We start from the raw sequence: 13,006 nt of genomic DNA, 5'->3' as shown, positions 1-13,006 counted from the left end.
GACGGTACATACCATTGTAACTATATTTTTTAGATGAAGCAAACATTTCGGTCGTAATGATAGCAAATATTTCTGGAAAAAGAACATAATAAGTGAAATATATTTATAAGAATATAATGCTGATGTGATACGAGTAATTAAATTTCCTAAATTTAAGGAAATTCGTTTCTTACCTTGTTACCGAATGGAATACCCTTAGTGACACGAAAACGAGGTAGGTAAACAGCAACGAAACAAAGATGGCGGACGGCCGATGAAAGGAAAGAAAAGATTTTTAACTGTCACGTTTTTTCTCCTTTTCTGAGCGTGACAAAGGTATGTTTGTCTTCAATTATGTTGGAATGTGTTGTTGGTACTTTGTGGATTTAGAAAATTAGGCTGTAGGTTTTTCTACATTCTCTTTTTTGGTAGAAATTTGGGTGGAAATTTAGGACGGGCTGGATTGGAAAACAAACCGTCTATGATTATGGAGGGGAGGGGGGCAAACGGCGATTCGCGTTCATAATTTCGTTGCAATTGATGGCATTGGTTCTGAAGGCATTGAGCTGAATTTTACACGACAAAGGTTTCAAGAATTTAGTAAATCAAGCAAAAAAATATGACATTGATCTTCCATTGTCAGACATAGAAACAATTAACCAACAGTCTTTCTATAGCCTGGGTACCATCCGGGTAATAGTTTAGTTAGACAGTCACCATCACACAGGCACACGAAAGCACCAAGAGTTAAATACCTAGAAACAAGTAGTTGACTCTGAACTGAAGTGAACCATGCACAAACCAGCACTAAGAGATTCATTGTCTAGCGAGTCATTTTAGATGTTAAACACAGACATGATGATGATGATGAAACCAAGACAACAACAAGGTACCCAGGCTAATCTTCCTACATTTCTCCTGTGACAGTTGTGCCATGTCTCGGACTGCACCATACCAGCGCATAGTGAGTGATGCAGCTAGTTGGAGACAGGACCAGGCACTGAACGCAACCATCTACATCCTCAGGGAGATCGGACCTACCGGCTTCCTACTCAAGGAGGAGGGGGAGACCAAGAAGTTTAAGGTAAGACAATGTTTTTTCTTCAAAGGCCCAGATATTGCTGAGGTAAGTGGCAGGCTGCCATCAAGCCTCAGCATCAGTGTGCAAGCACATCTAACCCTTGGAAGATGGGGAACAACTGATGATAAACCAGATAGTGAATGCTTGGCAAAGACTGGAAATAATTTTTCAGAACAAGATTTTGGCAAATGTGCTGATACTTTGGGTATGGAGGTATTGTTTTGGGTGGCTGAGCTGTGTTTTTGTGTGTCCGTTTGCCAAAGTAGTGACTGTTCAGCTACATCTACATCTATTTGTTGTATGGATGGTGGGAGATGATTTTGACAGTCGATCGATAGGGAGGTCACACCTGAAAGTTTCTCTGAACGTTCTAGTTTGGGGTACATGGGTGGTATGTAGAGGAATTCAGAAAGGACATACACAGTTTCCTTCACAGTTCCAGTACATTCCCAAAAACCCAAACTTTTCCTAAAAGACTGAAATATCTGATTTCTTGTTCATCATTATAATTGTGTATCTTTCCTTGTCATCACACAGGTTCTACTAGGAGACCCCCATACCTGCACCTGTCCTGTCTTCTCTAAGGAAAAGGACATCTGTAAACACATCTGTTGGTAAGTTTGCTCCACTACAGAAATTACTACAATTGTGTGTGCCTTGTCTTAATCTGATGTTGGTCACTGGCAGAGCTACAACTTAAAGCTACAAGGTGTAGTGTGAACAATACATTAAATCTGTTTGGTATTTTTTTTTTTTTCCAGGGTTCTTTTGAGGAAGTTCAGAGTAGCAAGAACCAACCCAGGTAATTATTGTCAATGAGTAGTTCTCCAATCAGATTTTTACTTCTATATTCAAAGCAATTGTAAATTCGTAGGTAGGTATATATAATAGGTATATATAATAAGTAATAGTAAGAGGTCCAAATAGCTGACAACATCATCTTCTATCCTATTTCAGTGTCTTTCCAGCTGGGTCTTGTAGAACGTGAGATAAATGAGTTACTGCGAGGCGTACACCAGCCTCAGCAGGAGGCTGCCAGGGCTGCGGACAGACGGACGGACACACAGACAGACGGGACGGGGGATGGGCGCGCCAGGCTGCAGCAGAAACCAATCACAGAGGAGGATATCTGTCCTATCTGTCAGGAGGAGTTCCTCAGGAAGAGAGAGCCTGTCACGTACTGCAAGTAAGTGTTAGATATTTTTTTGTTTGAACTTTTGATCCAACACAAGGGATTGTAAATTGGACACCTAGAGCTTTTGACCAGTTACTCTGGTCTTCCTCAGTATCTGTCCTATCTGTCAGGAGGAGTTCCTCACGTAAGTGTTAGATATTCAGTACTGTAGTTTGTTTATTAACATTAAGATGTGGGAATGTGGTCAACCCCTAGCTACGACTTCTGTATATGGTCACTGCACTTGTTTCTTACCACCACCACCGGTCACGCTGGGGAAGGACCACTCCCCTAAGCACTAGGCCCCACGAGGGGTGTTGCTTAGTATCGTGTAGAAAACAAAAAGATTATGTACTAAAAAGTAAATATTGTGATTTGAAATTATTAGAATAGAGAGTGGATGGCATTTTGTAATAGAATGCACCATGTACATGTAGACTGAATAGCAAAGAGAGAAATGAACTGTTGTAAATCTACTTCTCTACTTCCTTCATTTAGAAATAATGTAGAAAAGTTCACATTTATATTCACCAACTATACAAATATGAAACTCCACAAAAATCTCATTTTCCTTCCTACCATGCACGAAATATTACCAGCACACATTGAATATTCATCATCATTATTGGCCAACTGTATCGGTCTGGTTTAACCTTCTGGGCCCCTTTCATTACCTAATAGCATGTTACTTTGTTTGTCTCTTCAGGTACAGTTGTGGACAGAGCATCCACATCAAGTGTATGAAGGTTTGGGCAGAACACCAGCAGACTACAGGACAGACAGAAATCAAATGTCCCTTCTGTAGGCAGGACTTTGGACCCATCCAGGAGATCAAGTCAGTGCTAAGTAGCTTTCTTTGAAGCATTGAAGCAGTGTTCTAGTTAGCCTGAATTTTTTTCCATTATCAAATTTTGTTTGAGCCCCAAAGCACAGCAATCCTAGGAAGTTTACAACCCAATGACCCTACAACCTCAACAAGGCTTTTGGACTTTTACCTTTTTTTCTGATTGGGTCTATAAGTCTGTACTTGTATGTATATTATTGTATTGTCAATTTTCACGACTGCATTTTTTAATGTGTGTGTGCCCAGGGATATCTGAAAAACAGACCCGCAGATCTGAGATTACCCTGGTTAAATAAATTAACTTGAAAATTGAAACCATCTATATAAATGGTGACAGCTTTGAATAAACCGTGTTGTTATTTTTACACAGGGAAGAATTTAAAAACGCTGCTGGCCGCCAGCCTGTGATTGGTCTAAACAAGCACTTAGGTGTGGAGTGCAAAAACTGCGGGATGAGACCTATTGAGGGGAAGTGTTACAAGTAAGTCACTATTTATGTTAAGGAAAACATATTGTTTTTGCTCTGCTTCTTCTTTTTCTTTTCCAAACCAACAAGGTCAATGACCTTAACCAAACATCTGTCATCATGGCCACTGGTCATGTTGCATTTTTATAGCAGGAGGGATTTAGACTTCTGTCTGACCACATATATAATGTGTTTGTCGAGTAAGAATTAACAGAGCAGACCATATGCGAAGGTGAACATATGCATTTGCTTTGCAGACTTACTTTTCTAGTTCCATTTGAAATTAGATATTTGACTAAAAACTGTGTTGATAAAACTCTACATTTTCTATGACACTGTACTAAGGTATTTTAGTGAATCTCCAAAAATGTCTTTAACTTGTCTTATTTCTTATTTCTTTTCCAGGTGTATCGTGTGTGTTGAGTATCACCTGTGCCAAAACTGTTTCTCAGGAACCCAGACTCACAAGGAGCACTCTTTCCAGTTTAGACAGGTGAGGAGTGCCACCTTGTAATATCAATCGGTACTGCAGTAGATTAGAAACTTTCTGGAAGTTTTTAAAGGTTTCAGGTCATACATTGAAAGTTCATCTGTGTTGGTAGATGTATTATGAAGCACTTTTAGACTGTAATTTCATACACAAGAAATTGGCCATACAATGCCAGTCTTATAATTGACCTTACATTCTCCAGTCTCAATAGTTCATGCTTATAAACATGCAATTCTCCTGCAGTCTCTTTGTGTGATTGAGGAAAGGTAGTGGATGATACCTGAAACGTCTGACCGCTTCCAAAATCCAGATGTTTGAGTAACTGTTTTTTGGCGCATCTTATTAGCTGGATGTCTAACCTTCACTGACGTATCTCCAGTCTTTGTCCTTAGGAATGAGCAAACCACCACCTCTGTGATGTCAATTTATGCAGATTATACAAGTGACATAATTCAGGTCTTCATTTGTAGCTACATTTCTTTTTTTTCACTTCCATTTTTCCTTCCCGGTGTAGAAGAGCTCTCAGAGATGGCGTCCCGCCCAGCGGGGAGGGGGGCAGGCTCTCCCGTCAGCTGTCATCAACAACATGCTCTCCCGCGACCTGACTGACGAGGACTACGAACTACTCAACCTGCTGGAAAGGTTCGTTTTCTTCTCATAGACTTGTACTAGTCCTTGTTCTGTGTCTATATAGCCGGTATAACCGCCTTTCAGCGTAACACACCAGCTAACTACTCAACGACTCAACTGCTGGAAAGGTTTGTTTTCTTCTCATATAATTTTGGTCAAATTGCGAACCAAAACTTTGATCAGTGAATCGTACACTTTTAATTATGTAGTAGTCTAAGAGTAACATTGTATGTATTTCAATGTAACAGTGACAAATAAAACAGCAAATCAAAGTGTTTAAATATGTATTAAAACTGAAAAGTCAATCAAAATGTTTCATCATGAATGTCATCATACCTCAACAGCCAATTATCAGAATGTTTCTTCATGGAAGTCTTTACAGCTCAACAGCCAATCAGAGAGTTTGATCAATACTTTTGTTTCAGCTCAACAGCCAATCAGAGAGTTTGATCAATACTTTTGTTTCAGCTCAACAGCCAATCAGAGTGTTTGATCACTACTTTTGAATTTGTTACAGCTCAACAGCCAATCAGTGTTTGATCACTATTGTCATTACAACTCAACAACCAATCAGAGTGTTTGATCACTACTTTTAAATTTATTACAGCTCGACAGCCAATCAGAGCGGCACAGTGCCAGAGCCAGTGGTGAACTCCCTGCCAGTGGAGATCGTGAGACAGAAGAGCCCCCTACTGGCACCAGGGCAGCAGTGCAGGGTCTGTCTGAGGGGCTTCTCATTGGGACAACACTTGAGGAGGCTGCCATGCAAACATAAGGTACTTAACCTTCAGTAGCAGTTTTCGACCATGTTTTTACTGGTTATGAGATTAAGCAGCATGGAGAAGGTTAAGCTTTTAAATGAGATATCAAGAATTGACATCAAATTTTGCATAAAGCATTGCTTAGTTACGTTGATGAAGGTTAGACATCCAGGTAAACAATACTCATAGGAAATTCAAACTCTACTACTGGATAAATTACGGAGAATAATTTCTGGACATTTCAAGTGACATCCACCACTCTTCTTCAGCGTCACTAATGAGCTGTTCATTAGTGTTCATTAGTGACGCTGAAGAAGAGTGGTGGATGTCACTTGAAATGTCCGGAAATTATCTATTAGTTTGAATTTCCTATGAGCATTGCTAAGTTGCTTTTAGACTATAAAATTATTAAATGTAAATAACAAGTTGAACTTTTATTATTGTTTTCTGTCAGTTCCACAAGGATTGCATCGACCAGTGGCTGCTGCACCAGCGAGCGACCTGCCCCATAGACGGCATGATGGTCTACGACCCCGCAAACCCGCTCGACTCCATCCACCGTAACCAGGGGCGACGGGTTGCCAGGGTAACAGACAAGCCCAAAACAGTCGACACCGCCGACAGGGACACGGGCATAGAACTGGTGGTGCCTGGGATAGGGGTCGTAGTTCACGGCAGGGGTCAAGGGTTCGCGCCCCCGGGGTTGAGGAAGCAAGGGCGAGGTCAGAGGTCGGGCGGCCATGTTTCTGGTGGTGGAAATGACCAGTTTTCGGAAGGATTCGCTCTGAGTGGAAGAGGAATTGCACCAAGCTCTCAAAGGTATGCTAAAAGTACCTAGGATTGTAAAAGTAAAGAACAGGACATGCTAGGATATTTCAGCACAAAGGGTTTGAGTTGTCTATTCTAAGGAGAGTAGACAGGGAAGTAGTGTGTACCAAGGGCAGGGGCAAAGAAGGTTCGTAAGTGCCGAAAACAGGCAGGGAAGGCCCTTTAGTACAAAGGACAAGTACATAGACAGGAAAGATTCTTTTACTCGGTAGCACAGAGGATGGCTTCAGGAGGGTCTTCAGTACCAAGGACAGGAACAGGGAAGGTTCTTTAATACAGACTGTCAGACTTTGAAGTTTGATGTAACTCAGTAAAGAGTTAGTAAAGTGTTTCTTTACCTGTTTCCAGCCAAAATGATGAGATTGCTGCCATCACAGCTGTACAGACATCCAACACTTCTGCACAGCTGGGACCAGTCATCATAGACCGTACCCCCGTACCCCCCTCCATACCCAACATTCACAACATCAACGTCGGGCTGGACACCACCAGAAACTCACCGTCTCGCAAACCTCCCACCGGGTTCTTTTCTCCGGACTCACATCGCAGTAACTCTGGAGACAGCAGGAGTCGCAGTCAGGCTAGGAGGTCACCTTTTAGAGTTCAGAGGTCAAGGACACTGAGTAGTGGGAGGCCAAGAGCAACGTCCAGTGAAAAGCTTGGACAGGGGCAAAGGTTAGAGGGTACAGGTCATGGGTCACAGGCAAGGTCAAATTCAGGTGGAGATAGGTCAAGTGGAAGGGCAGCATACCCTGGGAAGACTTTGGTGAGGCAAAGGTCAAAGGACAGAGGTGATGGGTCAAGTTCAAGAGAGGTCAGAAAAGGGTCAAGTGGAAACTTGGGGTCAAGTTTGAGGCATGCAGAAGCAGCGTTAGATTCGCTCACTATTGGTAGAAGAAACTCAGCGACAGAAGGTGTTGGTACGTTGGATTCTGTAAATAAGTTGAGTGCACTACCGGTCAAAGGTCAAGTTCACCGGGATGTTCTGGGGATCACCAACAACATGAGGCTTCAGAGGGAGGAAAATCATCAGGGAAGTGTCGGGGGTACCTCTGGGGACTTGTTACTTGCTGGAACAAGTTTCAACACCCCAAATACTGAGGACTGAGATTTTATTTCAGCTACAAGAATGTTTAATATTCACAGTGATTTTTCTTTATACTGTACTGCAGCAGTATTATATGATTTACTGTAAGTATTTTTTGTGGCAAAGAGTATATTATGGAATTCTGAAAATAAGGTATATGAAGAATTTCATCTACATCCGATATCATGATTTCTGAAACCAGTGAAAATTTCGCAAACAGTTTGCAACCCAGTAGACCTTTGGAAAGGCAACCTCATAAGTCAATGTTATGCCAAATACCCGTCCAGTTTCTTCTGTTTCATGTAGTGTGTTAGTCTTAGGTCCACCACACTTTGTTTTCTAGCATAGAATACAATGAGTGAACACCAACACACGTGCAATAATTTAAGTGGCCATGCATTTGAAACCCTGCTACTGCTATTTTGACTGAATGCTGCAAGCTGTTTATTTTGTTGACTTTGGTGTAATAAATTATGTGCTGCACAAATGACCATCCTTGTCTGAGTGTTGTTCTTGAGCTAAAGGCTGGATTTGTGACTAGCTTGCCCGGGTGCCACGGACGCTAGCGTTTCATGAGCAATAGAGTTTTTTTTTGGGGGGGGGGGGGGGGAGAAAGCCTAATGTCCACCTAACCAAAAGTATCCCCCAAGCCTTTTATCTTCCAGAGCCAGGGTGTCGACTAGGGCTTCCATGGCCAAAGGAGATTATCACTCAATAAGTGATAGGGGCTGATATATACCCAGGCCATGACTAGCTTAAGTTGAAAATAACAAAACTGTCTTCCCATGCAATTCCCATGGCCATTTCTTTCAATGTTGTTGTAGAAAACTGATAAAACTACTTACAGCAGACAACTGGTGTATTTTCATCATTTTCATATTTAATCCTTCACATCAAGAAATTCTGTAACAGTCTATCATTACACATAGGAAACAGTACAGCCAATATATATCCGAACAGGCTACGTTGATTGTAGACACAATTGATATGGCTGGCAATTTTCTAAATGTAATGCCATCCGTCTGAAGCATATAGAATTACATGTTGTGCACAAACAATTCAGTAACCAAACTCAATTACAATGTACATTAACTATCAATTGAAAAAGGATAAAGAAAATTTACAAGGTAACATATTTTCCCTGATGAATAACTCTCAAATATATTCCACTCGAAAATTAGATTTCTTGGCCAAAATATTAACCTAGTAAATCACTTAGTTACAAAATGTTACAGCTTGATAATTTATTTTCATATTCATGTAATATACTGCTAAAACGAAATTTTGTTGCCGCCAAGTACAAAGAAAATGTAAAAACCAAAAGCAAACAACTTTTCAGTCTTTGTTATACCTCCGTACCGTACAGACCCTGGTCGATTACCTCATCAGGTGGTATCAACTCATTTTTAGGTATCGTCTCGGGGTTTTCGCCTAAATCCCGGCCAATGGTCTCAGCAGGAAGTTTCAAGTCATCTTTAGGTATCGTCTCGGTGTTTTCGGCTGAATCCCAGCCAGTGGTCTCACTTGGGTGTTTCAACTCATCTTTAGGTATCGTCTCGGTGTTTTCGCCTAAATCTTGGTTGGGTATCGTGTCGGGGTTTTCGGCTGAATCCCGGCCAGTGGTCTCACCAGGAGGTTTCAAGTCATCTTCAGGTGTCGTCTCGGGGTTTTCGTTAGGTATCATCTCCGGGTTTTCGGCTGAATCCCGGCCAGTGGAGTCCTGCTGTGTACAGGACCCCGTTTTATGTCAGCTGGCCTTGTGGATGTAGTCGGAGCCCGCCAACAGTCCTGCCGCCAACAGAGTCGTCACGGTCGTCAGGCTGACGAAGGACGCTATGATCTTCTTCGGGGCGTCCTTCGGTTTCTCCGGCGGGGTCTCGCAGTTGGAGTAGAAGCGTCGGTGGATGGCCAGCATGAACCTGTTGAAGACCATCCTCTCTTTGCAGTTGGTCTCGTTGCCGACGATTTCCAGGCAGCGCGTCAGCTGGTTGTACGGTCTGTGCAAGAAAAAAAAAACTTTTTTTATTAGTATGAATGATCAGATGTATGTAAGTACTAGATTTCAATGTAAGATGATACCGGTAGACAGCTTTGACCCCCTAAATATTGCGGTGGCCAATGAAGTAGGTCAACACCCAGAAGAAGCCAAAAGGACAAAGTGAAAAAGCTTGTGAGTTATTTCGCTGTGTGGAAAAGATAGCATAGAGGTGTCGGTGGATGGCCAGCATGAACCTGTTGAAGACCATCCTCTCTTTACAGTTGGTCTCGTTGCCGACGATTTCCAGACAGTGAGTCAGTTGGTTGTACGGTCTGTGCAAGGAAAAAAGGTCGTTTTAGAACGAAAGATCAGATGTGTAACGTCTGATTTTCTCAGATGCATCCAGGTGTACTGGTTTAATTAAAAACCTGTTATAGTTGCTGAATGGCTAACATTCACAAACGAATCAGGTGTGTACGTACGATGTGTAATTCAATCTGCCACTATCCCAGTTTCAATGTAATATGATCCGCCCTGAAGGCGGCAGGTACAGACTTCCAGGCACCTTTGACCCCTAATGACGTCACATATCTCAAACATCTTTGCGAGCCAGGAATGTAGCTCGACTTTCTGACCGATGAATCCGGTCAAACATTTGCTGAATGATCCTGTTGTGTTGGGCATATAGCAGTGGAAAAATATTGTCCACTTCAGGCGCAAGAAATGCAATCATCGAAAATATGTAAGTTGAAAATATAACTTTTCTCAACCATCTAATGTGGTCACAAAAACTTGACCGACGTGACTATAGCAGTAGGAAACTATTTTGTCCACTTCAGGCACAAGAAATGCTGTTATCGAAAATATGTAGGTTCAAAATAAAACTTTTCTCAACCATATAACCCTGTGGGTGACTGATTTTCCAAACGCGTCACCTAAAGAAAGTGTGTGGGTATATATAGTAGCACCTCTGGCTTCAAAGAACCAGTCACAAATGAAACATGCCAGCGTCTGAAAGGCGGCGCCCACTGTGATCGATTCGGGTCTATCCTGTCTCAAACAACCGCCACCTTCGGCGGCCCTTCCTTCTAGCCCTTAACCCATGTGTGGGGTACATCATAACAATCCTGACAAGGGCTGACTCAAGGGTCACACACCAATGCTGATGACATGATGACTGTGTTACTAATAGAAATTGCGGCTTTGAATTGCATTTTCTGTATATACGCACTGGTGCAGGTGTAACATTGAAAATTACGTACACCAGATAAATTTTACCTAGTACCTGCACTACTCACTAAACCTGTTCAGCAACCATTGCCATTATTTCTTTTACACTTCATGGGTGAGGTAGATATAACCAGTACATACAAATTCCAAATAAACATAAATGCACTACATGGATCAGTGCATGTTCGGTACAGGTAGACATCAGAAATGCCTGCACAGTTTCAATTTTACCTGCACTAACCTGCATATATCCAGTACATGGATCAGTGCATGTTCGGTACAGGTAGACATCAGAAATACCTGCACAGCTCCAACCTTGCCTGCACTAACCTGCATATACCCAGTACATGGACCAGTGCAGGTTAGGTGCAGGTACACATTAGAGACACCTGCACAGCTCCAATTTTACCTGCACTAACCTGCATATACCCAGTACATGGACCAGTGCAGGTTAGGTGCAGGTAGACATCAGAAATACCTGCACAGCTCCAATCTTACCTGCAGGTTGTATTTCCAGCCCTGTTAATGATTGAGTCAGTACTTACTCCATAGCTGCAGGAGTTGCGTCAGGCCAGAGGCAAATGTCGCTCCCGTTGCCCAGCTTGCGCAGATTTTCCACGAAAATTGACGTGCAGTATTTCAGGTAGTCCTGATACAGGGTGGCCTCTGGGCAATCTCTCCAAGCCTCGACAGACTGAACAAGCTCGTGAACTGGAAAAACAACAAGCAAGGAATGGCCAAACTTGTCTCTGTATCTGTATCTGTATAGCCGGTATAACCGCCTTTCGGCGTAACACACCAGCTTCGCAGGCACGCGGCGCGGCGGCAGCTGGCTATATTACACCGATCGACTTGTTACACCTAACCCTTGAACTTCTAGCTCTAGACATTGTTTAAAGCTATCTAATGACAATGCCCCTACTGTACTTGGTGACAGCGAGTTCCACTCTAGCTATCTGCGACAGTTCTAGGAAAGAATGAATTCTTGAACACCTCAATCCTTGGTTGATAAACTCTGGTACTTGAAGGTATGGCTATTTCTTGTTCTCTTCTGGGCTGTTATTAAGTACCTAGTAGTTGGGACGTCCACCAGTTTATTAGTCATTTTGTCAATGAGTTTAGTTAACTGTGGTTTCTCGTGAACACTACAAACAAGCAAAAATAGCAAAATATGTCATTAGGTTTAGTATGAAAGCTAACCTGTCTTGCTTGATACTTGTTTTTTGTTTTTTTTTATTCAACACAAAAAGAAAAGTCCCACCAACCCAGGTTGAAATGAGACTGGTTGTACCACAACTCCTACTACCTTTTACCTCCCCAACCAAAGTCAGGTACCCATCTTACACAAGGGTAGAGTGAAGAAAGTTGTATAAAGTGCCTTTCCCAAAGACATAACGTCTGTAAGTCAGGAATATCCAGAATCAATTTTGAAAGTGTCTAATAGCCTAGCCATAGCACAGACAATCTGAAAAATAGGTCTTCTTCACAATATAAACGACATATATTTCGCCAATCAGATTCCAAAACACAATGGTGGTAAACTATTTTCCACTCGAGTGAAGCACAAAATTAGATCTATTCGCGAAAACACCAAGGAAGCCTTCACCACTTCAAGTAAAAAGGGTTTCTCTCTCTCTCTTGAGGACAAAAGCGCTTTTACGGCATTTTTTTCATTCTTCGCGGACAGACGAAGCTTGCGAGAATAATGGCTCCCATGGGTTTTACTAAAAGGTTTTCCAGACTTCTAAGTGCTCTGCCTTGTGTTTCTGTGTACTCCGCCGGTACTTAGCCACGCACAATCAATCTGTCAGGACCTTTAGACTGTTTTGACTGGGGATTTGGAGAGTACGATAATAGCACATTTCATCATATTTTTTTCCATTTGATGAATTAAGTGTCTGGTGTGTTATGCCAAATGGCGATCATACCTGATAAACAGATACAGATGCCGGTGTGTTACAACGAAGGGCGGTTACCCATACCGGCTATTAAGATACAGATACAGATACATATGCTTTATGTTCGATGGCTTTCCATATGCTTCAATAAAAAAACAAAGATACAGAAGTTAATGTGATACGGCGAATAGTTGCTATACCGGCTATACAGATACAGATAAAATGAAACACAGAAGATCGGAGTGCGGGGTTACGTTTACTGGCTATACACACATAGATACATGCAGACACAGAAGACTGTCTCTTTTTACAGAGTCTTCTTTTGCCATTTTTTTCTGTGTGTCTGTCCCAATTTCAGTATCAGCAGAGTAATAACTTCGTGTTTAACCCTCAAATGAGCCCGTAATGAGAAAAGCCCGCTATTTCTGACAGAGACACGGAGTCTGCCTGCCATGCCGTGACGCCAGCCTGTCTTTGGAAACAATTTCTATGCCAGACATGGCTTCCTATTAGCGGCCTACGCAGAATTGGGCTGTTGTGGTGTTATCTTTTTTTTTTGG

The 13,006-nt window shown here is 42.1% G+C and overlaps 2 protein-coding genes across 2 annotated transcripts; one reads left to right on the top strand and one right to left on the bottom strand.

The window, feature by feature from the left end:
* The first annotated feature begins 223 nt into the window (after positions 1-223).
* On the top strand, positions 224-7,373 carry LOC109478129 (E3 ubiquitin-protein ligase Zswim2-like). The gene is made up of 11 exons (XM_019779617.1): positions 224-315; positions 907-1,063; positions 1,598-1,674; positions 1,822-1,862; positions 2,018-2,246; positions 2,941-3,069; positions 3,449-3,552; positions 3,950-4,037; positions 5,272-5,440; positions 5,880-6,244; positions 6,602-7,373. Exons 2-11 carry the CDS (start codon positions 914-916, stop codon positions 7,359-7,361), a joined length of 2,112 nt encoding a protein of 703 aa, XP_019635176.1. The 5' UTR covers positions 224-315; positions 907-913; the 3' UTR covers positions 7,362-7,373.
* Positions 7,374-8,650: 1,277 nt separating this feature from the next.
* On the bottom strand, positions 8,651-12,528 carry LOC109477980 (receptor activity-modifying protein 1-like). The gene is made up of 3 exons (XM_019779433.1): positions 12,525-12,528; positions 11,094-11,259; positions 8,651-9,337 (listed from the first exon to the last, which is right to left on the bottom strand). Exons 1-3 carry the CDS (start codon positions 12,526-12,528, stop codon positions 9,088-9,090), a joined length of 420 nt encoding a protein of 139 aa, XP_019634992.1. The 3' UTR covers positions 8,651-9,087.
* Between the last annotated feature and the right edge of the window lie 478 nt (positions 12,529-13,006).

The sequence above is a fragment of the Branchiostoma belcheri genome, unplaced genomic scaffold (genome assembly GCF_001625305.1).
Source record: "Branchiostoma belcheri isolate BF01 breed outbred unplaced genomic scaffold, Haploidv18h27 scaffold42, whole genome shotgun sequence".
Taxonomy (NCBI): Eukaryota; Metazoa; Chordata; class Leptocardii; order Amphioxiformes; family Branchiostomatidae; genus Branchiostoma; species Branchiostoma belcheri.
Note: the sequence above shows the minus strand (reverse complement) of the source record. Positions and strands in the feature narration are given on the sequence as shown.